The sequence below is a fragment of the Quercus suber genome, unplaced genomic scaffold, assembly GCF_002906115.3.
Source record: "Quercus suber isolate HL8 unplaced genomic scaffold, Cork oak 2.0 scaffold_87, whole genome shotgun sequence".
NCBI lineage: Eukaryota > Viridiplantae > Streptophyta > Magnoliopsida > Fagales > Fagaceae > Quercus > Quercus suber.
Window position 1 is genome coordinate 553,106 of NW_027069552.1, and position 27,710 is coordinate 580,815.

At 32.6% G+C, this 27,710-nt stretch overlaps 1 protein-coding gene and 1 long non-coding RNA gene across 5 annotated transcripts; one reads left to right on the plus strand and one right to left on the minus strand.

Annotated features, from left to right (window-relative positions):
- Positions 1-8,842: 8,842 nt before the first annotated feature.
- LOC112022774 (serine/threonine-protein kinase CTR1) lies at positions 8,843-23,596 on the minus strand. 4 transcript variants are annotated; one of them, XM_065774150.1, is made up of 16 exons: positions 23,501-23,596; positions 21,082-21,185; positions 19,989-20,194; positions 19,307-19,510; positions 19,137-19,177; positions 17,925-18,019; positions 17,602-17,725; positions 16,194-16,282; positions 14,148-14,255; positions 13,915-14,038; positions 11,225-11,272; positions 11,024-11,121; positions 9,951-10,020; positions 9,707-9,817; positions 9,522-9,573; positions 8,843-9,381 (listed from the first exon to the last, which is right to left on the minus strand). In XM_065774150.1, exons 3-7 carry the CDS (start codon positions 20,185-20,187, stop codon positions 17,647-17,649), a joined length of 618 nt encoding a protein of 205 aa, XP_065630222.1. In that variant the 5' UTR covers positions 20,188-20,194; positions 21,082-21,185; positions 23,501-23,596; the 3' UTR covers positions 8,843-9,381; positions 9,522-9,573; positions 9,707-9,817; positions 9,951-10,020; positions 11,024-11,121; positions 11,225-11,272; positions 13,915-14,038; positions 14,148-14,255; positions 16,194-16,282; positions 17,602-17,646. The 4 variants fall into 4 exon arrangements, with proteins under 4 accessions (XP_065630222.1, XP_023911172.2, XP_065630223.1 ...); XM_024055404.2 differs by lacking the exon at positions 17,602-17,725 and having other exon boundaries at positions 23,501-23,594; XM_065774151.1 differs by lacking the exons at positions 8,843-9,381; positions 9,522-9,573; positions 9,707-9,817; ... (3 more) ...; positions 13,915-14,038; positions 14,148-14,255 and adding an exon at positions 15,786-16,057.
- A 261-nt stretch (positions 23,597-23,857) lies between these two features.
- Positions 23,858-25,267, plus strand: LOC136067829 (uncharacterized). Its single transcript, XR_010629237.1, has 2 exons — positions 23,858-24,228; positions 25,016-25,267. It is a non-coding gene; the product is annotated as an uncharacterized LOC136067829 (long non-coding RNA).
- The last annotated feature ends 2,443 nt before the right edge of the window (positions 25,268-27,710 follow it).

A 27,710-nucleotide genomic window follows, 5' to 3' on the forward strand; every position in this document is an offset into this window, starting at 1 on the left:
AGTTAAAAGATTTGTGCCAGCGAACTCTTTTTGATTGGTCTCAGTGTTGAGGTTCAATGGATTGTTCTTCTATTATAGAGTTCATTTTTTCTCTTAGAATAGTCTCTTGATTTCTTGATTTCTTTGTCTTTTGTTGTTGTTTTTCTGTGTTCATCATCGTGAACACCTTGTATTCTCCTTTCTTTATCTTTTATCAATAATATTACTCTTATTACCTATCAAAAAAAAAAAAAAATGCCCACACCAATGAAATGGCTGAAGATAAGCCTTCAGTTTTCTTTATGGATTGTAAACTGAAGATTATGTCAGCTATTTAAAAGAGATAATATTTATAACTTGTTCCCAAAATTGCAATTTTGTATGTGTTCCAAGTTTTGACTCTGCATATGGGGATGTAAATCAATTATACCCTTGTGAAGTTTTCTGCTTCCTAATGGAAAGTAGACTTGCATTAGGTGCTTCCTACCAGTGTTTGTAGCAAGATTGATAGATTGAATAGGAACTTCTTTTTGGGTTTCTTGTAAGGACCCTTGTAAAATGCATCTTGTGGAATAAACAAATTTAGTAAACCAATACATAAGGCAATATTATTGTATACTTTCTTTTGAGACATTGTAGTTGTGTAAATTTAAAATGCCACTCACTTTGAAGTATTTTCCAATATTAATGTAAATATGAAATTTGAAGTTGTTCATACATAGACTGTAGGGGGATTTTCTTTTTCTTTTTAGTTAATGTTAATTTTCTATTTGTGCAAGGGTGTGCATGCATAGAGGGTTGCAATGAGACTAATGACAATTTGGGGAACCTAATGTAGTAAGTTTTTTCCTTCCTATGTCTATGTGACCAATGTGAGAGATTTTGGTCTTTCTACTCTTGGGTGTGGTATTAGAGTAGAGTGCTGTTGTGTGCTAAGAGCTGAAACTTGAAAGATGGTAGGTATTACATGTGGACGACCTTTGATAAAGAATTCCTTTGCATACAGAAGGCAAAACTGCCCACTCCGATGAAAATGGCTGAAGATAAGCCTTCAGTTTTCTTTATGGATTGTAAAATGAAGATTAAGTCAGCTATTTAAAAGAGATACTATTTATAACTTGTTCACAAAATTACAAATTTGTATGTGTTCCAAACTGAAGATAAGCCTTAAGTTTTCTTTATGGATTGTAAACTGAAGATTTTGTCAGCTATTTAAAAGAAATGATATTTATAACTTGTTCCTAAATTGCAATTATGTATGTTTGACGCTTGGACTGTGCATATGGGGATGTAATTCACTTATACCCACCAATAGTTTTCTGTTTCCGGATAGAAACTAGACTTGCATTAGGTGCTTCCTACCGGTGTTGCAGCAAGATTGATAGATTGAATAGGAACTCCATTTTGGGGTTCTTGTGAGGAGCCTTATAAAATGCATCATGTGGAATGAAACAAATAATAAAACTAGTAAGTATAGACCCACAAATGTTTTAACAATCACGGTAGATAATTAAGTGGGGTGTTACTGTGTTAGTGGTGGTCGAGATGAGAATCAATAACAACTTGATGATTCAATTGACAAGGACAAATAACTTGGTTGACAAAGCTTGACAGGCCTAGGCTTGTGTTGGGTTATAAGGAGTGGTTATACTGTCAGGGTATGGTCTGACAGATGCCCGAGAAATGGGATCCTAAGAAGCTTTGTGAAAGGACCCTTAAAACAGAGGAGAGTTTATTGGTCTCTTGCTGGGTGTAATCTTGTCTTGCTTTCCTTTGCCTTGTGTCTTGAAGTTGTTGGACTCTTAAACGAACATATTAATAACCTTTTTAAGATTCATAAACAGAGACACAAAACCAAACCAAGATTCGAACTCTTTTGTAAAGCTCGCTTAGAAAATCTAAAAAATTGGATCACTTTAAGCTCTTCCAGTGGTTTTTGGGTCTTGATGGTTATTTATATTAGCATCAATCACCATTAGTAGTATCATTTTGGCTTCAGGCCTAACATTAACTTTCCTTCGGAGGACATATACTAAGCTCTTCCTCACATCTGTGGCAGCTAAATAAACATCATTTTCTCTTATGCTAGAGTTAAGGGACATTGTTAATGGACTGCCAAAAAAGACCATTTTGTTTGTTTAGTATCTTCTCGAATGTACAACGAAGATTTTACATTGTTGCACGACAGGCTTTTTTATCCCCATGCTCTCCATGAAATTTTGTGAACCTATGCGGCTTAGCTTTTTGAACCATGAGCACACGTGACGCCTCTAGCTAGCTAGGGACTACTGCTGGTACTCAGTCCAGGACTAGACGTTTTGTATATAAGTGCACCAGTGGATTCAGAGTTAGTGTCCATCCTATATTTCCGTAGAGATTCTGTCAAATATGTTTAGCAAAACATTGAATCTGACGCATGTATGCGTCTATAGACACAAAATTTTATAATAGTTGGACAAATTTTTATTAATTTTTATTTAGATTTACCATTAAAAATATTTTTTTTATTTACTATTAACAATTTAACACATTCACAGTAACAACTTGACCCTTCGACAGTGATATTTTTTGTTTGTAGAATTATTTATGTTCAGTCTCTCTATTCGCAATTCTTATATAACATGTACAAAATCCATACATTATTATTATTTTTATTATTATTGCTATTCAGAAAAATTGAAAAATTTTTTTGAAGGCCAAACAAGCTTCATTACAAAGACAAAACCATTACAAAGTACGGTTCAGAGCATCCTTCTTGATCACATTCACTAGTTGATAAGGTAAGGATGATTCATTAACAAACCCCTGCCACCTATTATTAAGACCCTATTTGGCCAGAAAAATTGAAAAATAAAAATATGATAAGAATCAATGTGATCTTTGTAAGATTGCTTCACAGAAAAAAAAAAAAAAAAAAAAGGTGTTTCACAACATTTGATAGTAGGAATATATGCTTACAACAAAGTTATTTTTTGTGTTTGATTTACTTAAAAGATATGTAACTATAAACCTCTATTATTATTATTATATTATATTATTATTATTATTATTATTATTATTATTTTGATGAACTATAAACCTCTATCATAAAAGTTCAGTGGTTTGTCATGCACATTAGAATGTCTAATTATCAAGAATTAGGTAGAGTGGAAAGAGCTAATCACCATGCAGTTTGCATTGCTCTATCCTAGAAGGATTTCAATTTGGTTATATACATGTTGCTTTAGAGAATATAAGTTGCAATTAAATTTTTGTTGAATGGTTATGATCTGCATGATCACTTACTTTAATAATGATATCTTGATTGTGGATGCAAGCTAATGATAAATTGTTATTGCATGCTTTCTTGACATTTGGTTTTGATTGATGCTAATTTCTATATTCATTAATTCTTGAGCATATTATTTACAACCTAATCTTTGAATGGTGTATCTTGAATACTTGGACTACTATGTTCTAGGTGTTTAGTGATCTTTATATGATTTAAGGTTCTAATGTTGCATATATTTTACTCTTTTACAATGTTAGCATAACTTTACCATGGTTGCTTTTTCTATTCAAATTACCATCTAACCTTTTTAGTTGTCTATATTTTTTTAAAAAACTGCTAAATCAGCGAGGGTTCTTCTTGGATTATTATTATTAATTGATGGGTCGATTATTCTCTTTCTTGGATGTTTTGTTTTAATTACTGTGGCCCTATCCCTTCTTTGCAACAGTGACATAAAAATAAAACTGAAACGCCACCCCCAAAGAAACAAAACCAGTCATTCTGCCATTTTTTCTACCAATTGGAGAGGAATGTAAAAACAAAAACATCTCATGCAGGGGAAGACAAGTGACATCTCAGGCTAGCACCACCAACAAACTGACTTCCGTCATCACTGTACTTCTAGAATTGTCACCAGGTGATTTTTTTTTTTTTTTAAATTGCTTTCTTTGTATTTTTATTTTTAATAATTAAATAACAAAAACTTGCAATAGCTATTGTTTATGTTTACGTATTTGTTTGGTTTTGATTGAGGCATTTGGGCTAAATATGAAAAACAAAATTTCGCAATAAAGCTCTTTTTACATCACAAAATAAATATCAATAATATGGAATGAATTACCATGCTTTTATCAACTTTTATAAACTCTCTATTACATCATAAAATAAATATCAATAATATGGAATGTTACCATGCTTTTATCAACTTTTATTATACAATATTATCTAAAGTTGATTCTTTTTTGCTGATTACTTCAACAAAATAATTATAATGAATATGTGTTTGCAATTTATAACTGTTACTTCTTATGATAAATTCAGTACTAACAAAGTTTTATAACAAATATGTTATAATATATGTACAATATTCTTCATAAAAAATTGCATTAACTATTACAACATTATCCGTGCATCGCACGGGCAACTTACTAGTGGTTATAATTTATTTATTCATATATCATGTTTACACGTGCAGAATAGTTAGTGGGTCTTGCAATCAAGCTCCCTTCTACTTTTACACTTGAGGGCCAATTTTCTCCACTACAATTGATATATATATATATATATATATATATTTTTTTTTTTTTTTTTTCTGTGAAGCAATCTTACAAAGATCACATTGATTCTTATCATATTTTTATTTTTCAATTTTTCTGGCCAAATAGGGTCTTAATAATAGGTGGCAGGGGTTTGTTAATGAATCATCCTTACCTTATCAACTAGTGAATGTGATCAAGAAGGATGCTCTGAACCGTACTTTGTAATGGTTTTGTCTTTGTAATGAAGCTTGTTTGGCCTTCAAAAAAATTTTTCAATTTTTCTGAATAGCAATAATAATAAAAATAATAATAATGTATGGATTTTGTACATGTTATATAAGAATTGCGAATAGAGAGACTGAACATAAATAATTCTACAAACAAAAAATATCACTGTCGAAGGGTCAAGTTGTTACTGTGAATGTGTTAAATTGTTAATAGTAAATAAAAAAAATATTTTTAATGGTAAATCTAAATAAAAATTAATAAAAATTTGTCCAACTATTATAAAATTTTGTGTCTATAGACGCATACATGCGTCAGATTCAATGTTTTGCTAAACATATTTGACAGAATCTCTACGGAAATATAGGATGGACACTAACTCTGAATCCACTGGTGCACTTATATACAAAACGTCTAGTCCTGGACTGAGTACCAGCAGTAGTCCCTAGCTAGCTAGAGGCGTCACGTGTGCTCATGGTTCAAAAAGCTAAGCCGCATAGGTTCACAAAATTTCATGGAGAGCATGGGGATAAAAAAGCCTGTCGTGCAACAATGTAAAATCTTCGTTGTACATTCGAGAAGATACTAAACAAACAAAATGGTCTTTTTTGGCAGTCCATTAACAATGTCCCTTAACTCTAGCATAAGAGAAAATGATGTTTATTTAGCTGCCACAGATGTGAGGAAGAGCTTAGTATATGTCCTCCGAAGGAAAGTTAATGTTAGGCCTGAAGCCAAAATGATACTACTAATGGTGATTGATGCTAATATAAATAACCATCAAGACCCAAAAACCACTGGAAGAGCTTAAAGTGATCCAATTTTTTAGATTTTCTAAGCGAGCTTTACAAAAGAGTTCGAATCTTGGTTTGGTTTTGTGTCTCTGTTTATGAATCTTAAANGAGAAGACGTAAGGGAGAGATAGTAATTGAATTTAAATATATTATGGCAATGACCCTTAGGTTCATTTCACTTATAATAGATGAAAACAGAAATGTAAGAACGGCCATGTTAATTATGAGAAAGACAGAGAGGTTGGCAATTTGAAACGACTAAATCTTGTAGAAGAAGAGGAAACCACAGCTAAGCTTCTGAAGAGATGACAAAGAATGGAGTCCTGCATAGCACTACACAACATAAATGCTAACAGTGTAAAAAAAAAAAAAAAAAGTTAAAACAATCTTTTGGGTAACCGTGGTCAATATTTATGGGCTTGGCCTTTTCATCTACTTTGACAACGTAGTTATATTTTTTAGAAGATTACAATTGTTTGGTCATTGTCAACCTTAGGTCATACATGTAACAGTAAAAATAAGTTATTATAAATTAATGGGTTATAGTTAAAAAAATTTAATGTAAAAAAGGTTAAAAAGACTAAATGGAAGCTTAGAGTGCCACATGGCAGGACCTTATACATTTCCGCATGAGGTCTCTGCTTATATATATATATATATATATTGATTTGCAATTTTTTGATGGGCTTATGTGACAAAATGGGAATTTTGATTCAAGGAGTGCTTGTAAGCTTTGCAAATGGCAAAGGCAATTTCCATGGTGCTTGGTTGCGGAAAATTTAAGCTATAACTCCAGACTGTGTTTTTTATTGGCTTTGCTTGCATAACAGTGTGCCAGTAAAAGAATATTTTTCCAAGTGAGGTCTAAAACTTTTAACTCTCTGCGCGGTGTGTGTTAGAAACACTCAAAAACTCTGAGTTACTGTTAGAATAAATTGGGTAGCAAGGTTAAAAGTGAACAGTTTTCGAACAAAAGGTTCCATAAATTTGATATGTTCTGTAGAGCTGTATTTTTGACTATCCATTTGGACTCTATGGTTGCATCCTAATTGTGTCATGTCATCTTTGAGCGGAGTCACTAGCCAACCAAAGATGCCAGCAGCAGGAGGATTTCATTTTGTTTATTGAGCCTCCTTTTGATATTCAGTTATTGCTTAATTTAGATCTTTCTAATTTGTATTTTAATTGTTGTTGTTGTTTCTTATTAAGATATTTTAATGAAGTCTTTATTTACCAGGGGAAAAAAAAAACTAATGATTGCATTTTCTAGAGATCCCTTGCAACGGTACTCTCATTGTCAAAGTTGTTGAGAGAGAGAGATGATTGCATTCACTGTTACTTTACAAAAGAATTACATTTATATGTAGAAATGAAAAGCAAGAAGAAAAACTAAAAAGAATCATGAAAAAATATTGTATGAGACAGTCTCATGAGACCAATGTCTCTATGACATGTGGGTCCCACGCATTACATTTTCTAAAGATCCCTTGCAATGATACCCTGTTGTCAAAGTTGTTGAGAGAGAGATGATTGCATTCGTTATTCCTTTACAAAAAAATTACATCTATGTATAGAAATGAAAAGTAAGAAGAAAAATCACGAAAAAATCTTGTATGAAACAGTCTCATGAGATACTTTCTCAAGAATCACATAGTACATACATAAGTGTTTGGGTATCATGAAAAATAGAATAAAAAGAAAATAAAAATATTAGGTGTCCTGACAATTTACATAAAATAACTTATATTTTTATGTCGTGTTCTATGGGCACCTGAAATAAGTTGTCCCTAGTATCAAAAGTATTAGGATCTACAAATTTCCAAAACTTCCTACAAATTTCTAAAACTTGTGTGTATGCTCCCATGTGAACCGCATATCTAAAACTCTCTATATTTAAGTCACATATATTCATCTCCTTCAATAGACAACAATCAAACCTTCATCCCAAAATGTTCGTCTCCTTGTTCACCAGGCAACAACAAACCCTTAATCCTAAAATGTTCATCTCCTTGCTCGCTAGACAACAACAAACCCTTATAACCAAAATGTAAACTAGAGTATATCTTTAAAGCATGATGTAGCAATCCTAGCTTTCTAACGGGGGAAGGCAATATGTATCTAAAGAGATTGTTTTCACTCAAATTAAGTCATGAAGCTTTTAATCCTACCAAAGACACGAAAAGTACTTAAGATAATTGATAAAATTTGCCACCCCACTAGGATTGCCTGATGCTACCAAATATCTGATTACTCATCCATCGATATTTGTAGGAGCTAACCTTATTAGGATATTGCCTAGTATTTGATTCATCATCTTTTGAGAAGAATTAAGGCCTAACCATAGGCTAGTCTGGTAGAAATTTTGCTTCCACGCTCTATGAGAGCAACATACAAGAGAAACTTTAAATTATGGAGGAGAACCAGACAACATATTTGCTCCCAAGTCCAAAATTTGCCAAGCTTTTCAATTGACTTAGGCGCTTAGGCAATCAATAAATAATACCCTGTGGACTGTTTTCAACAAGTACCATTAGACATTAAGGGGCTGTTTCGTTTTTTTTTTTTTTTTTTTTTTTTTTTTTATCACTTATCACTCCTCGCTCAATTTTGTCACTCATTATTCATCAATCATTACTCATCACTTAAAATACCCCAATTTTCAATACCCACCCGTTTGGCACATTTTTTCAACTTCTTGTAGGACCCATGCCTGACTCTCACTCAGTGATTTCTATTAGCCTACCCGTGAGGAGGTGATTTCTGTGAGATCACTTGGCCAATTTTGGTGAGGATTTTTTCCACAAGGAATCCAAGTACAGTCTTAGGCCTGTAATGTAACCTTTTGGCTGTCTAATGTCCATCCAAAATCTAGGTAAGAGCATAGCATAGAGCCTTTTCTCTGCTACAATCTTAGGAAACACCTCCTTTTCAATTGAAGTGGGTTGCAATTCAATCCAATCAAGAATAGAGGGTTTCAACAAGTAGATTCCAGCATTGATCTTGTTGCCCACAAATATTTTTGGTTTCTCTACAAATATTATTGTTCATCTTCTTCATCTACCTCCTTCTCCATCAAACCCAAAACCCCATCTCCAAAACCCCATTTCATCAAAGCCTCCACAAACCCATCTCCTTCACCGCAACAACAGCCAAAACCCATCTCAGTCTCCAAACCCCGCACGAGAGTGGGTTTTTTGAAACCCATTCATGTTTGTTCTGTGATGAAAAAAAAAAAAAAAAAAAGTTGTGGCTGACCTCTAACTAGTTGGTCCATTCGTGTGTGTTTAATTACTAAAATATCACTAGAAACTGAGTTTTGAAAACTGAAAAGTTTCCATAAAATATCACTCAAAAATCAAAGAATTGAATGATAGTAACAAAACCTGGAAACAAAAACCAAACAGACTTCTCAGCTGTGATTCCCACCCTTTTTGAGTTACGGGTAATAGAAACAAAGTTATGAGTTATAAAAACAAGAGGGTACTTTCTGGGTAATCTTTATGACCTCAACAATAGACCAATTTCTTGGAGTAATGCAATGCTAAAGGTTTCGTTTTGAAGCCTTAAAAACACCTTAAGAATGAAAGAGATGTAGCAGTAAGCCTCCCGTAGATCAACAGACCGGAAAATTCCCTGTTCTTTCTTTCAGCAGTGACATATCCTACTCTCAAGTCTCCTTTTAAGTAATATATTTAGCTAACAGCCAAAAGAGGATTACATGAACAAATGTCAAAAACATAAATTTCCTAAGATTTATCGAGGAGCCAAAGGCTTAGGAACTCCATGTGTGCTTGTGCATCTTCAATAAGAGAGAAACTCCACTTCCGCATGTCTTCTCCGAGTCAAAATCAACCTAGCATAAGAGAGGAGAAGAAAACTCAGCCATCTCATATTATATTACTCATCATAACAATATTGATAATTTCATCATATATAGTTTTTATAAATAAAAACATATAGAAACTACACATGGTATTATAATAAGTAACATACCTATTCATCATCAAACTTTTATCTTCTTTGCAGCAGGCTGGTTGCCACCCACCTGCAAAAATAAAACCAACCACCAATCAGCACTGGCTGATACCTAATTACTGCATTCTATTTATTTGTATTTGCAAAGTGAAAATACTGGTGCAACAGGAAATGATAAACATAAACAAGGTGTAGCTTCTTACAAATTCTGGGCATTTATAATCAATGCCAGCTGCCGATATTTGCTTTTTCCGTTTAAGATCTCGCATCCTAATCTTTTCCAAAAACTTCTTGTGCTCTTTCAAACTCTTTTCCTGAATAATCATCATGGAATAGTAAAAAATTTAATAGCTTTTTTTCTTTTCTTTAAAAAAAAAAGAAAATTTTTTTTTTTTATTAAAAGAAATAGTTTCCAGAGGTTATCTCTTTCATATACACATTGGATACCTTGTCCTGCCAATCACGTTCAAGTTGAACCCAGTTGACTGGCTTGTATCGGTAATTAAAACCTCTCCATCTAAAATATATATATATATATATATTTATAAAAAAGAAAGAGAAAATAATATGATCAAAGATATATTTATCAAAAGGCAATTGTGTTTACTAGCATAGGACGAAATGTAATTTCCATTATTATCAACATGAACATATTTGTATCAAGGTAAGCAAATCTGACCCTTCTTATGTTCAGATTTTATTAAACATATAAAGCTAGAATACCTTAATACTAATGACACCAAATACAAACCTTTTTTTTCCTGATACGTGCCTCACAACAAATATAACAGTAATTTTTTTTTTTCCTTTTGTTCAGGTTTTATAATATATAAAAAAAACTACAAATTTGACCCAAAGGTACTTGTATTAAACTTTGATAATAGATTAAGAATCAATCTCATTTCATTTAATGTTTTTATTGGATTTATACGTGCACTCCAATTGGCTTGGGGGGTGTGAAAATAAAAGAAGGCATAACTTCAACCTCCACTTTCCTATATTGTTACATGGGTATATAGCAAAGGAAACATGGATATAAACAAGCATATATACAGAGAACCATATTCTGAGACCACAAAAATTCTTTTCCCAAAATAGATCAGCTTTGAAAAATAGAGTTATTAGGGCAAGTAAGGAACAGCACTTCTGCAAAGGGTACAAACAACTTAGTAGAAGTAGTAAAATTTCCTTCAACTTTCCTAGCATAAATAAGAAGAAAGTTGAGGAAGTTTCTAATCCCTTCTTTTACTTCACTTATATTTTCCCCTCCTTTCCACTTTCAAGTAAATTGATTCCATTCTGACACCTTGACTGATGTGGGTAGCTTTCCTTATCAAGGCTAAATTTTCTTTCTATAAATTTGAAGAGAAAGATGTAAAACAACTTAACCAAAGAAACACAATAAAGCAATGTTGTATAGTACTACTTTAAACAAGATCATTTGATGTTACCCTCACTCCATATATAGGTAGATATAGAAAAGATAATAGCACTGTAGTACATACTAATTAACTGCTTACAATTTTGGGTGAACATGCTCGGTAGGAATAAGATGGACTTGCAAAAGGTGCTCAAACAACAGTTGATTATGCATACAATCAGCTACAATTTTTGCTACCTGCACAAGAAAAGGTAATCTTAAGACCAACAAGTTAAAAAGAACTTTTGTTGTGCAATAATAATGATAGTGATGGTGGTGGTTAAAAGGTAATGATTATAACCTCAGGAGACTCAAATTTGATGAAGCCAAAATGTTTTGATTTTCCTGTCTATGAAACATAAAATCACAGGAAAAAAATAATAATAATATCAACTAAGCGTAAAATAAAATCAGCAACTAAATCAAAAAAATTAATTCTGCATAAAACATATGAAATACCATTATTTTAGTCTGCAAATGTTCAATGTGCCTATGTTCAAGGCATTACATTCAAACTGTATTTGCATTCAAGGAGAAATAAAGGACATTTCAAATGGTATCTTAGCTTAAACGACAAGGCTCTTGTGGTAACTTGCACACAGGAGAAAGTAAACTGTAGTGATCCACCAAATTACGATCATGAAGCCATTCTTATTTGGACAAAGTTCAGCCACAAAATTGGTTGTAGCCTAAGGCTACAACCTTACTCAATAAAATAAATATTACTAAATATTTTGAAAATCTAACCGTTAAATTGTATGTTTTTAATGCTCTTAATACACATGTCAAATTTAGTGTCAATCGGATATCATTTACCATATCATCTATAAGCTTATATTTTATGTATAATTTTAAACTACAAAACTTGCAATTTAAACAATTTATTAATGACATAGCTATTTATCTTTAGTTTTCTAGAAATTTTGCAAGCATGAAGGATATAAGAAGAAGATGTAATCCAAAGGTAGATTTGTCAAAATTTACCTCCAATAAAAAAATATTGAGTAAGATTGGCTATAACCAATTTTGTAGCTAAATTTTGTCCTCCTTATTCTTACAAAAAGATCTTAGTTATTTGGTCCAAATACTGAAATACCAGGGAAGGATCACCTGTGCTATCATTGTGTCTAAGAAGTAGAAAAAACAAGCAGACCTCACTAGACAATCAAGAACCAGTTGATTGATAGCTATTTAGTTATACCAACTGAATTATTTCTAGGAACAGCTTATCAGAGCTGTAACATATGGAAATGCTGAAATTGACAATTCTACATTTTTAAGATCTAAGTTGACCAAGCACGTTGTGGGCTAGATGGCTACCTTTAAGAGATGGTACTGTATAAAGAGGAAATTAACCATTTGATACAAACAAGACGAAGAAAAACTATAGCCACATTCACAATCAGAATTAAAATCTATCCAATAAAGCTAGGACAGTTCAAAACACATCAAATATCCTAGCCAAGTTGCTTAACAACTGTATTATGATCTAGGTCAGATTGAAAGCGAGAGCTAGGAAGCTAAGGCCTTGGAAAGGGAAATGGATACTTCCATAGTTGAACCATAGAACAAGCAATGCTTACTCCACGACCACATTAATCAGAATAAATACAAATCATTTTTGGCATTCAAGATCTTACAATCTCAAATTTGAAGAGAAAGCAATTAATTAAATTCTGTATCTTCAGTTCAAAGGTATGAAATGAATGCGACATATTCATAGGAATGGGTTTCCATCATTTGTCAACAGATGTATTTTTGAATTGCACATAGTTCAGTAGCTACAGATGAACGGAGCTTAACAATTAGCAGGGCGAAACTAACATTCAGTTTATTCTTGAATAAGCCCAACACATCCAACTCCAAGGCAATGAGCTTTAAAAGTGAGAAAGTATGATCATCTCAACAAGGACTTGCAATGTTGAAAGTCTGAAAATTTACAGCCTTTTAATCATTTTTACGTGATTAACTACTTCCTATACAGCACTCGATTATGTAGAAGCAGATTGAGCCTTTCTAAATTGTTGATCCTAGATGGTCGTATTATTCAAGAACCAGGGAGCTAGCATTGAGAGTGGTCGAGAATTTATGTTTCTCTTCCTTGAGTGCTGTTAATATTTTGATGAATTTTGGGTTTGTGGATCAGCTTATGCAACATATTTCAGAGGAATGAGCATCCATCATTTGTAATCTGATGTATTTTTGTATTGCACATGGTTCAGTGGCAACAGATGAATGGAGCTTAATAATTATCAGGTCGAACCTAACATTCAGTTTATTCTTATATACATCCGACACATCCAAATACAAGACAATGGGCTTCAAAAAAAGTGAAAGAAAGTATGAAAGAGTTTCAATGTTGTGTGAAAATGTGCAGCTTGTTAATCACTAATACTTGATTAAATACCGACCATACAAGACTCGCTTACGTAGATGAACATGTAAAATTTATAAATTATTGATCCTAGATGGTCATGGTCCTATTCTTTGAAAACATTTGTGAGTGATTGGGAATTTATGGTTCTCCTCGAGTGCTGTAAATATTTTGAAGAATTATGGGCTTGTGTATCAGCTTCTTTTACATTATTCACAATGGGTCAGTTCCAGTTCAAGAATTGGCGTGGTAAGGTGGTGTTTAGGCTGTGTAGGATATCAGAGAAGGCCACGAAAAAAACGGGTGATGCCAGGTTCATGCCTGAGCTTGTTAAATTTCTGAAGTCATTTAAAGTTCGGGAAACAGAAGCTGAGGCAATCCTTATCTATAGCTTGGTATTGGTCCCTAAAAATCAAATGAGGTTTCATAGATAATGAACCACAAGAATTGATATGTGACACCACGAAGTCATGAACAAAACCTTTTTTTTTTATAAAATAAAATAAAATAAAATAAACAATTTATAAATGGGTTACCTTAGATTTTCATAATCTGAATAATTAGACTTATAAAAAATAAAAAAATAAAAAAAATAAAAAAAAAGAAAAAAGACAGACCTTCCATTTCCTTCTCATAAAATCCATGGGGTATTCTACCAAGGTACAAAACTGTAGCTTTATCCTCAATTGGCTCAATTGGTTTTTGCTCTGGAATTTTGCGCCCAGGTCCGCCTTCTAGTGGCTGTGTTTATTTTATTTTTTTTAATTGAAAATTTTGATATCAATAAAAACAATAACCACAATGATAAGAAAAAAAAATTAAAGTAAAAAAAAAAAGAGTAAGGGAATACCAAGAAATCAGGAGCTTGATCTTTACGTAAAGAAAGTGAATGCTGATGTGAAGCCTTCTTCAGTCTCTTCTTCATCGTTTTCTTTGCCTTCACCCCCATCTTTCTCACCTACAAACAAAACCCACAAACTATATATTAGATTCTAGAATCGAGACTCGAAGCATAAAAAAGGTAAGAGATTATCTATTGATACTAAAGTCGATTACCTCGAGTGGATTGACGTGGGTCTCTCAAAGTTAAATGTAACAATGTACAATACTATAATAATAAATGATTTTTTTTTCTTTTAAACCCATGATTTATTCTTCTAATAAATATACTTGGACAAATCAAAACCCATTGTCAAAAAGATTCCAAAACCAAAGGAAGGGGCCAGCATAATGCAGCTGAAGAAATATAATGAAAATAAGCAGTGGTGACTCCAACATTATTTTCTAGGGGTTCAATATATGAAACATAAATTGTACAAAATTTTTAAAAAAAGGTAAATTAAATATATTGAAATCACAAAAAAAAAAAAAAAAAAAAATCTTTAATACATACAATTTTGCATTTAAATATATTGAAATCACAAAAAAAAAAAAAAAAAAAAATCTTTAATACATACAATTTTGCAATTGTCTTTTATGATGTTTCGTATTTTGAAATTGTTGCATGATATCTTCATTATCAATCCTACTAGCTACATCTATTTCAATGTACATAGTCAACCAATTATTCATCCACTTATTTCTCTTTTGATTGATTTATTTAATATTTCTTAAGATCTTAATGAGCTTTTTCTAAGATTTAAGATTTAGCAAATCTACTTTTGTTGGTGGGCTAATTAAAACTATTTTTCCCAGATTTTAGATCAAATTGATTTGTTATTGAGATTTTTTTTGTGTGTTTAAAAAGGTCAACATATTGTTAAAATGATTATATTTAAGTTTATTTCAATTGGGCTTAAGGTTAGGGTGTTCAAAATTTTATTTTAAGTGTCAAAACAAGAAAAATAAAATAAAAAATATTACAATAATAATTTTTGGTTCAATTCAGGGGGTTTCATTTGAACCCCCTGGGCTCCAAGTGGAGCCGCCCCTGAAAATAAGACAAGAAGAAATGTATAATAAAAGAATAAAAAATGAAAACGAAATAGTATTTCCACTCCTATTCAAGTGTAATGCTTTGTTCAATTTAGCAAAAAAAGAAAAAAAAGGTATAATGCTTTGTTCAAACTTCAAAGTAAATAGTTCTCAGTTCTCACGCGAATTCTTTCAACTAAGTTCATAATACAATTTCTCATGCTATATTCAGTGAATATACATTTTCCCAATCAATAAAACAATTCACCTCTTGTATAAAAATTTTAAGGTATCCTAAAATTATATATATACCATGATTTATTATAGTATTGTTCGTAGATACATATAATTTAATTCACAAACAAAAATTAAACTTATAGTAATAAAATGTCTTTCTTGAAGCAAATTTTTCATAGCTTCATGAAAGATTTAGATTCATAGTTCAGAATAACACATGTTATATGTGATGAATTCATGATAGTCTACAATCCTATGTAATCAACATCAATGTAGTTTCTCTCCAAAAAAAAAAAAATCAACGTTGTTTTCCTGCCAAAGAAAAAAACACTCATAATGCCACAACAAATATTTTTAAAAAGTACATCCACTTATTCAAAAAATAATTAATTACAGTAAAAAAGAAGTTACAAACTTCCACTAATTATTCAAAAATAAATATTTAAAATAAAAATAGTACAAACTTCTAGTAATTATTCAACAATTTAAATTCAAATAATTTTATCCCTTGTTAGTGACTTTCATACTTCAGCTTTTAAAAATCCTATCGGTCCAATGTGTCAATAGCCATAGCTTCGAACATATCTTTCAATCTCATAATTTCTTCATCTAATAAACATATCCGGACAAATCAGAACCCAGTGTTAAAAAAAATCCAAAACCCAAAAAGAGCCTTCATAATGCAAGAGAAACAATGAAAATAAAAACTAGAATAAACAAAAACAATGAAAATGGAGTAGCTCACCTAATATCGATGTTGGAATTTTTGGCATCCCAGTCTTTCACCAATCTTGTTCAACTTCTTAAGCAGATGGGTTTTACATACGCCAGTAACTACAAAAGCATCACAGAGGTAAAGAACACATTTCATCATGGCCTTGATTGTATCATAGGGATGATTAATATTTCAGGAGACTGTTAGGATGGGAATAAGGAGATAAACATCCCAAGTAAGAAACAATTATTTTTACCCCAACTGACACAAACATTAGGATTCTGAACACTGCCATTGGGCTCCACTTTAAACATAAAATTTAGTTTTGAAAAATATAAGACCAGGACTTAGAAGACTAGATCTCTTTGGTGATTATTCTTTAGTACATAACCGCATTAATTGAACTTAACCATCTGTCCTACTGGCTCATGTTGAAATCAGATCAAACGACCATACAAGAGAGCCCTAGCTCCATTCAGATGTCACGAGACATTGAGTGAGAAGGTCTTGTATCTCTTACGAACTAAAATATAAAACTTATATATAATACTTAAGAGACAAATGCTTTATTGAAGCCAGCTGATTAATCAAACCTCTTTTGTTACTTTCAAGAAAAGGAATATGAATTTACAACAGGCTCTTTCTAAGGAAAATTAATTAATTTGATGATCTATAATCAGAAGACCATTTGAATGTGGGTCAGGCTGTAAATGAACCGAGTTGTTCATAAATAGCTTTGGCTTAGTACGATAAAAAAACTTGTTCATGTTTGTTCGTTTATAAACAAGTCAAGTTTGAGCCGTAGTTTTAGGCTTGTTTAATAATGAGTCAAGCCTAAGAAGAAGAAAAAAAATTTGTTCATGAACCGGTTCATGAACAATAGGGCTCCATAAAAAACAAGCTGAGCCTAAGCTCATTTATGGACTTGGTAATAAACTTTTTATGGGCATTAAATATAATCTCATGAATGTAGGTTTGCGTTGGGAAGATAACACCTTGGGCAATGGGCAGCCTCCAATTGAGTAATTAATATAATATATAGAGACCCTATTTAACTCAAAAGCTTAAGTTTATGAGTTTAGGTCCAACTATGTTATATTAACCACTCCCTTTTGTCATTCTTATTCAATGTGGGACCTCACTCACATGTGTATACTTGGTTTGAGCTCAAGCTGAGCTTAAACATTTTACTTTTGTTCTCAAGCCAATCTCAAACGCTCAATACTCAAAAAAGCTTGGCTAGTTTACAGCCCTAAATGTGCGCCATCTAATGCAATCGAAAGATACAAGATATCTCTTACACAAGCACATCTAAATCTATTTTACCATAAGAGCTTCTAACTAAGGCAGACACACCCAAATGATTAAGGAAATAAGAATTCCTGCTAGTTTCAGAGAATCAAAAGGATGGCATGCATCTACAAACATATATTCTTACCGGTGTTCCACCTCTGTAGATAAATTATGGAATGTGTGCATGAACTCATTGAGGCCTGCAATTTATTATCATTTGCAGCAAAAGTTTCATAATATACGACAATGAAGGGCATTTCTGGGGCTCACTGCAGTATCACCCAGCACTTCATTAGGAGAGAGAGAGAGAGAGATGCAAAATCGCATGATTGCCTTGTGCTGGCTAGGGTTTGAGAGACATGAATTCCACTCCATTTTTTAGAGAAAACTAGTGCATGAAAGTGCTGACATCTTTTGATAAGAAACAACATGAAATCATTGATCTAATGATTGTTATTATCCACTTACCTAGCCCAGCATGCCTCAATCAAGGCAGCCACTTCATGATTTACAGTATTTGGAATATCAAGCCTTTCACCCTTAAAACCAACAGCTGCAACAACCTGCAACAATGATGAATCATATTTGTCAAGCTACACCTAAACAATATAGTATCCACAATTCCACATACAAGGAACTGCACCTCATAGCAACATAAGAAATCAATAAACTCTGAGACTGAGTTGCAAATTTAGTGCTGAAAATTTAAGATAGATAAGCTAAGCAATAAAAGTAATTGATTTTCTAGCATCATTTTGAGAAAGTGAATCTACCTATAAGAGTTAATCCATGAAGACCTCAGGTGGACTAACTTAGAATTAACAGAACATAACTGAAGCATTAAAACTGATGACTTTAAGGAAATATTATTAGATTTTACCTTCTATTGGAGGCCTTAAAATAGGAATTTATTGCATAAGGATAGTATCCATTTTCTATATTTTCTTTTCCGGGTCCCATCAGTCTTTCTTCAAGTTGTAAAGGTGACTTAAGGAAGCAGATCATCAATTTTCCATCACAAATGTTCAACTTGTCCTACCATTTATTTCAAGTCATACATGTCTTGAAATAATATATTTAGTACATTATATCATTCACTTCAGTTGCAGCCAGCTCACAACCGATTTTAGTTACTGAGTCCATTTGTTGTCACCTACCATTCATTTAAATTCAGACATTTTTTTGAAGAACCATTCCAGCACTCAGTTGAAGCCAGCACACTGCTAGTTACAGCAACTGAGTTTATTTGTAGTCACCACCTACGGCCTACCATTCATTTAAATTCAGACACGTTTTGAAGAATTATACCTAGTATACCATATTTGTAGTCACGTTTTGAACAACCCCCACCCCCAAATGGCTTCCACACCTTCCTTTTCATTTTCCCAACAGGAACACCTTCACTTCCTAACCATGCGAACAGACTTAAATGCATTTGTTTTGCTTTATTGTTATAGGATTAAAGATTGAGAGAGAAGAAGAAGAAGAAGAAGAAAACAAATTCAAAACTACAGCCTGGTTTTGGTCTTCTGAAAAAACAAATAGAAGGAAACTAGAGATATTGCCAGCTACAAAACACAAGGAACTTCATAACCAAAAGCCATAACAAACTGCTTACAGAATATAAGACATAAATAAAGAAAAAATAAGTAATTAAATAATAAAGGAAAACATGATTACCGAGCCACGCCAATCTGCATGATGGACCACTCCAAAAGAACCTGAAAAGCAGTGGCACCCTTCTTGTACAGTCTCAAAATATTTTTACACTGATATACATGACATGCATGAACAGAAATCGGAAGGCATTACAATCAATAACATTAAGCAATGTCAGAAATAACAAGTACCTGTTCCAATTTTCTTCTTCAAAACAAGTTCACTCCATGGGATGTCCAACTTATCCTCAATGAGTTTAAGCTCATGACTTGAACTAACTGATTCATTACCATGATTATTGCTTGAAGTGGAGATGGCATTGTTTCTATCAAAGTAGCTGAAAACGGCTTTAGAAACCTTTGGACCAGTATTATGATCTTGATTGAAAGCCGTACCTGCCATAATGCAGTCAAAATCATTTTAAGGATTATTAATAACTCACCACCGTGTGTCAGTTTTCACATCACAAATCATTGTGCAATACTTTTATTATACAATCTGTCATGTCAAACTTCATTTCAGGGGACAAGCCCTCTGTATTATTCTTTGTCATATCCCCTTGTTTAACTTTAAGATTTTATAACATAATAATATTTTACTACTTCTTAAAAGGTTAGTCACAATTCAACAAATTTAATCTCAATACTTCGACTTTACAAAATATTGCACGCCACCCTTTGCACAGCATGGTTTGAGTAGTTGGCAACGAAACATGGTGATTCTACAAGTACAACAAGATTGCTAAAGAAAAATCCGTCCATGAGTAGACTGCTAAAGATAAAATATAGCAGCCAAGAATATACACACTCTAAATTTCAAGCAAAATTACTGAATCAAAATAACTAATGAAATAGTATATGCGGTAAGAATCACCTGAAGAAGCAGCATCAAATGCACAATGATGCAATTGATGGTTAAAATACAATTTGGCCAGTGTCCTAGAGTTCTCTGCTGCTCCAGCTGGTTTAAATCTTGGGTGACATAATGGTGAAGAAACCAAGATGGAGGCTGTACCATTGAGCAATGAATCCGGCTGGCTTAATGCTCCTGGCGTCCCAAGCAAATCAACCATATATTCCCTGGAACAATAAATACATTTTCACTTTTGTTCTTAATTAAAGGTAACCAAACAATTCTCCTCTCATGTGGCTCCTCTTTCAATTTTATCCAAGCAACAGAAAATAACACACTAGCTCAACTCAAATACCATCATGTCCCAAAGCCTACTTTATTTTTACATTTTCCATACTTCTACTTTACATAATTCTTCATGAATATCCATAATTGTGCAGTTAACATGTCATTTAGACTTATAAATCTCCAGCGTTTTCTTACTCATTACTGTGTGATGTGGACTTTTCTTTCATACTTGTTAGTCCTTTTCTTTTTCTTTCTTCTGGTCGTTGTGAGGGAGCAGGGGCGGGGAGATGGACCTTGGCTATCACTTTTAATGCACTTTACATGATTTGCACTTTTAATAAATCCTGTCCCAAACCATAGGATATCTCATTTCATTTTATTTCCCATCCATTATAACCAATCCCCACCAAGATCACTATTCTTATTTTTAGGGAAAATTACACTTTACCCTTATGGTTTAAGTGAAATTTGAATTAACAACCTATGGTTTAAAATGTTGCACTTTACTCTCATGATGTCTTATTGTATTTGCTTTTAGTTCATTAGTTTAATATATTTAGACTATATAGAGGTCACTATTATGCTTTTTGAGCTTTCTTTTCAAGGCACGCTATTTGCACAACCAAATTTTAACAATTTTTAGATAAAAAAAAATGGAAAGATATGACCTCGTGTGGGCAAAGTGCAATCTATAAAACCACGCACAAGTGGTTTTCTCTCTTTGCCCCCACTTTGCCAAACTTTTTAGTTGCTTTTTTTGCCTAACTTAATGCTTTCGGTAATTCATGTACTGACATTTAATGAATATATGATCATTGCAACATACCTATCAGAACCAAATTGCACAAGGCAGGAGGCAGATACATCCTTTCTACAATATTTGCAGCCCTTAGCAATTCGGCACGGTAGTTTAACTATGTCTGCTAAAGTCTGCCAAAATTATAATTAGTTAGCATTTAAACCGGCAAGTCATTTTAACAGATATCTCCAACATACCAAATGAGAAATATATTCAACACTAATTGTTAGAATGTAGGACTAGCAAAAGTGCATTTACACAAGCAAGAAATAAAAACATCCACAAAAGACAACAATATTTAATATGGCTCGGCTAACTTCATGCCCACATCCAAGGGCAACGCCAACCAAAATCCACTATCAATGATACAGATTGCAATCACTCTCAACCAAACCTCACAAACCAAAATCATGGACTTCCACAAACACCACTCACAGGCCTCACAATCACAACCACAAACATTAACTTAATCTCTCATAAAGTCTCAATCCCATAGCCCCAATCCACCCAATGGTGCTCTCATACTAAAAAAAAAAAAAAACTCTCAAATCACAAACACACCCATATTGGAGGGTCTCAGCCCACTTGTGTTCTTCTAAGAGTCTTCTCATCTCCCCCCATATTGGATGGTCTCTTAGGAAAAAGCCACCAAACCTCTTAATAGTAAGCCTATATATAGGATTCCAACTCCTATACCTTGTTAGGCAATGACCCCTCTTCTGAGAATAAATAAAATTTCTTCCATGCAAGAAAATCCAAACTAAATTAGAATAGTAATTTGAGCCAAACTCTAACAAATCTCCACCTTGACTCAAATTCCATCAAGTTGTCTTCCTTATTTTCACAAATATCCATGCAAGACAAAATATTCAACGTGGTTCGGCAAACTACATGCCTACATCCACGGGCAATGCCCCAAAATCTACCATCAACAATATGGATTACAACCATTCTCAATCAAATTTCACAAACCGAAACTCACAGACTCTCCAAAAAACACTCACAAACCTCACACGCACAAACTCACAATCCAAAAGCCCCAATACACCCAATGCTGCTGTCACACTAACAAAACAAACTATCAACTCACAAACACTGATAACTTTAAACCCAAAAAAATCTACCAAACTATTCTTTGAAAAATCTCATTCATATTTTTCTAAAAGTCTTCTTGTCACCCCATATGGGAGGATCTATTGAGGAAAAGCCACCAACCTCTTAATATTGAGCCTATATACAGGGCTCAAACTCTTATTCCTTGTTAAACAATGACTCTTCACTTCTTTGACATAGGATTAAGTTTCCTTCCATACCGAGAAATCCAAACCAAATTAGAATAGAAATCTGAGTCGAACTCTAATACTTATCATACACGAGTTCAAGAGAAGCATTTATGCCAATATCACCTATACTAACAAAAGGAAAAAATAAATAAATGACTTGGGGCTAGGTGTGAATCATTTCTTATTAAATATAAGGGAAAACACCTATTCTAGTAAATGAAAAGTACTTGAAGTTCCAAATTGGTCCTTAAGAGTTTAGACATCTGCATCAAGTCCTCAAATAAACAATAACGTTATAGTTAGGTCCTTCCATCAGTCAAAGGAAAATGTTAATGAAGCAGTTATGACTGACATGTCAGAAAAAAAAATTTCTTAAATTTCAAAATTTTTTTATTAATTAAATACAAAGAAAAATAATAAAAGTTTATTATAAGATGACATTTTGTCGTTTTTGCCAGGTACGCATGCAAATGTTTATAGCAACCACATAAGATATGACACATCCCCAATTTCTGCTAGTCAGACAGATGAAAAGACTTAATCATGTAATATAAAATTATTCTAGGACTTGATTGTCCTTTCTGAACTTTAGCAACAAAATTGGAACTTCATGTACTTTAAAATAGGTGGTTTGCCAAAATAATTTTTTTGCTAGGTAATTGGTTATTAGCATACATAACGATTTTTAGCATACATCATGAGTTCATGACCAAGCAACACAATTTCTGGACTAATGTCAAAGGCAACAACAGATAACAACTACAGGCAGGCACTTAATCAAAACACAAAGTCAGCAAAGCAAACATAACCATGATTAAAAAGTTGTAATGCATATCAGATTTGGCTAATTCAACAAATCAAAGCACACCAAACTCTATCCATGATTAACCATAAAGAAGTAGCTACTAAGTTCAGATCCATAACAGATTTATGGTTAATTTAATATAATAAAGCACACCAAACTCTCACATGCGCACATACGAGTCAAAAACCCAAAACCCAGCTCATTAATATAATCAGTTGTGTCACCATAAAGAATAACAGAAAAACCTTCATTTGGGTACCTCTGAATTATTCTTAAAAGAAAAATATAACTAAAAATTTCAGAAATAAAGCAATTAAGATAAACACAAGATTAGATTCGCGAAAGCTTTGATTACCACCTAAGAGCATTCACATAAGTCTCAACAGCATTTTAGATAAACAAACCCAAAAGCCCCAACCCAGTCACTAAGCAAAACTCTAAGGGATTCAGTAACTTCTAAAAGGCAAATAAAAAGAGAAACAAAAAGAAAAATAAAAGAGAAGGAGAGAGCCATTTGCTTTTTTTGGGCAGCTGAAAGCCAAGAGAGAAAAGAGCAAAGAAAGGGCAGAAGATGGGTGTCACGCGGATTGATGGGTTGTCCTTATTAGGTGTCACTGTTTTATGCGTTGGATTAAATAAACGGTTGCGATTGAAACTAGGGTATTGCACGCACGCCGTGCAATATGTGAATCCTCCCCTATATAAAATCAGCTCCTCGTTTCTAGCTCCCACTATCAAAGGTGACAATTTTCTTGCTTCCCAGAAAACCTAGAAAATCTCTCATCCATCCAAGAAAGCAAGAACGTATACCCAGCCATGAAGCTGCAGCCCCAGCCACACATCGTGAGAATCCTCAATCAACAGCCACCGCCACCGCCAAACAACAGTTCAGCCATACCTTGGTGGAATACCACTGCCGGCTCCTTTTTGATTTATTGCATTTTAATGGCAATCTCCATCCCAATCGCTGTTGCAATAGTATATTTAATAATTTTAATTATTAATATACGCTATGAAAATCAGTCTAAGATGATCTGCACATGCACTCGTCATTAGCGAGATCGAGCCTTGAGCAGTGTGTTCTTGGTAATATTATTTTCTCCATTATTTATTTTTTTTTCTTTTACTTGTTTGTGCTTGTATAATACTACATGGATTTTTCTTGTTTTTGATAATTGTGGATTATATTGAGCTTAGAATTATTACCAATGCTTTGTTATGTTTGATAACCTACTGATAGTTCTGCACTTCTGCTACAATGGTTTTTTTTTTTAATTAAAAAAAAATCAAATCAAATCAAACTGCTCGTCGAGAAGAATAAATTATGGGTGAGAAACTTGGTTCTTAGAGGGCTGACTGTTTTTTTTTTAACTCTTTCTTAATTCTCTTAAGCACAATTATTTTTTCCAACACCAGATTTAGCTAACCTAAATTTATTTTTTTTACCTACTCAACCTAATAATAACTTATTACAAGGTTACTAGTTTATTTGATTTGTCTCAGAAAAAAAAAGAAAAAGAAAAAAAAGTAACAGGTCATCGTAACATGCAAAATTGTCTAAACTTTAACTATGAAAAACTAATTCAAACTTATGAAACAAAAAAAAAATTTATGTTAAATTGAATTGATATAATTTTGGATGAACTTATTTTCATCTTTCAATAGAATTTACAGATTATTGTTTAAACCTCTTTTTCAATGTAAAGAGTTACAGATGGATGGGAATAGACTTTCAACACTAGGAGGATAATGATAAGAACCAAAACATAGTTTGAGAAATACGGAAAACCCTTTCCTTGTATGATATATTCTCCTATGAATCTTTTATTCCTTGGATTACAAGCTGACTTATCTTCTAAAATTTTCCTATCAGGTCCAGAAGTACGTTGAATGGAATTAGATGCATTCCATATGGTCATGTTCAATCTTTGGATACGCTACCACAACTAGAATTACTAGAAGAACTTCCAACTTATTGATACGCTACCACATCAATATCAAGTAGAAAAACTAGTTAAAATTTACTTACGTAGGATTGAACATGGGGATAATTTTAATTTTAATTTTTTTTTTAAGTTTTATGTGATTTCCATAACCCTAGGTTTAGGGTTATTATTTCCTTGAATTTTAGGAATATTCTTTTCTAGACAAATTAGGATATCAATTCGGATCTCTTCTAGAATATTTTTACTTGAAAAATAAGTATTTTTTTGGAGACTTTAAATATGCCTACAATATGCAAAATGAAAATTGAGGTTCAGAATTTCATGAATAATAATATTTTTATAGTGGTTATTTCTTTTTCTAATGGATTAGATTCACAGGAATCCTATGTAAGAATTTTGTTAGTTCATTATTTGCTTTCTTTTTCTTTTTTCTAAATTTGTGCTGATTTAAATACTCTGAATATATGCATAAAATGTTACAAAAGATACTTTTTCTTTTTTAGATCTTACTCGTTTGTTTTTCACTTTTGAACTATTCCCTACCATAATTACTTTTGATCAATTCATTCGATTTTGGCGTTGCATTTGATAAAAATATTTACTTGAATAGTGATCCATTGGCAAATTCGAGAATTATTATCTAGCTATAATTTTTTACCAAAGAAAAATTATCTAGTTGTAATATATATATATATATAAAGTTGGATTATAATAATTTGCCCTCATATCAAATACAAAGTTGGATTGTAAAAGTAAAACGAAAGAAAATACAGAATACAATGTGTTAATGATATATAATGAGCTTCACAGCCACACAAGAATCTTCTATTTAATACAAAACAAAATAATGGTTAACAATATAGATGAACATTGATAATAAATGTTATCCCAAACACAAGTTATCCCAACATAAGTTGTCGTATCTTCAAGGGTATACACTATACACCAAGTGAAACTTTTTCTTTAGGTTCAGTATATGGTACAAGTAAACAACTTCCAAGAAAATTCAATAGAAGGGTGCAGCTGTACAGCTAATATATCTACACACCTTTCATGGGAGTGTCTGACTTGGTAAAGCAACCATATGCAAATGGCAAGCAAAAGACATATCTGTATTGCATGCTTCACCTTGAAGCCTTTTGACATTTGATTTCTACTAGGTGATTGTTTCAACATGGTTGATTCTTGAAAATATGTCTACCAAATATCAGCAGCAAGTGGGGAGGCCAATTTGCATGACTGGGAAGGCCAAATTATAAGGAAATAAGCAGAAAAGAAGTTAACCACTCTAAAAAGGCAAAGTCCATAAAATAATAAAGCCTAAATTTCAACTTGATTGAAACCAAACTAAAGACATTAGAAAAAATCAATGTCGCTTGGAAACTAATATTACCCGTCCTACCAAATAGCAGTAGTGAGTGGAGAACCAAGCAAGCAAATTTAACATCCATACTCTAAAACCCAGAACAGGGGTCACAATCATTAACAATCTTTGCTTAGATATATTAAACCAAAAAATATTAAAATATATATATGATCTGCACTGTCGCGGTCGTCATGTTGCTAATCTTCTTCTTCGTTCGCTTCGCCCAGACCAACTTTTTCCTTTCATTTTGTTTAATCTGCATTTTTTTTTTCTTTTTCTTTTTTTCGTGTGCCAAGTTTGACCCTTCAAGGCCTTTACGTGAGTTTTGAGCTATCCAAACTCGTCTACTACTATTATCATTATTATTTCTACATAAAATCGAAACTCCAGATAGGAAATCCAAAAAAAAAAATAAATAAATACATCATTTTTTAGCTTAAATTTATAATATCTTTAACAATATATTAAAATAAATGCTTAACAATATATAAAAATGTTAAATAAAGATATATTTAATAATTAACTAATACACGTATCCCCACAGTACCTGTATCCTATTTTTTTAAGAATTGCCATATCACCATACCATACCCGTATCGGTGCTTCTTAGGGGAACTTGCAAACACCTACTTCTTGATTGCTTTGGAGCATGGTTTTCAGTCTCGTTGGGCTTTATTGGGTTTTTTTTTTTTTTTTTTTTTTTTTTATAGGTAATTGACATTTTATTGATTAGAAAAGTACAGTGTGTTTACGATAGTAAACCCACCGCACTTGAAACAATTGGGCTTCATTGGGTTATACCATGTAGTCTAGTGGGCCGTTAATGAGTTGGCTGGCAGATTTGGTAGATGCAACAAATTAGAGATTTGGAACACAGTCCCTCACTGTCTCATGTGGTGTATTTGGAGAGAGAGAAATGCTAGAAGTTTTGAAGGATTTGAAAATTGTATTAGACCTAAAACTTTGATTCCCCATATGTTTACTTGAGTGGGTAAATGCTTCAAGTCAATTGTCCTTTGCAAGTTAACTTGAGATGCTTGAGAATGGTAATTTTAGAGCTTAATGTTGGGGTACCTTTTGTATACATCCCATGTATATGGGTTGTGCCTCTTACCTAAGTTTCTTTTTTCTTTTGATAATTTTTTTTACTTATCAAAAGAGGAAAGAATCCATGGGCCTGTGCCTAAGAAGAAGAAGAAAAATTTGACAAAACCCTAATAAAAAGAAAATCCTCTAATTATCCTTTTTTTTTTTTT

Bases quoted from the DNA above. Each gene is read 5' to 3' on its own strand.
- LOC112022774 (XM_065774150.1), bottom strand. From the start codon at position 20,187: ATGGTTGATTTGCTTGGGACGCCAGGAGCATTAAGCCAGCCGGATTCA. The intron at 19,511-19,988 runs GTGATTCTTACC...GCATTATGGCAG, and splicing joins ATTTGATGCTGCTTCTTCAG to GTACGGCTTTCAATCAAGAT. The intron at 18,020-19,136 runs GTAATCATGTTT...TCATTGTTGCAG, and splicing joins ATGCAGATTGGCGTGGCTCG to GTTGTTGCAGCTGTTGGTTT.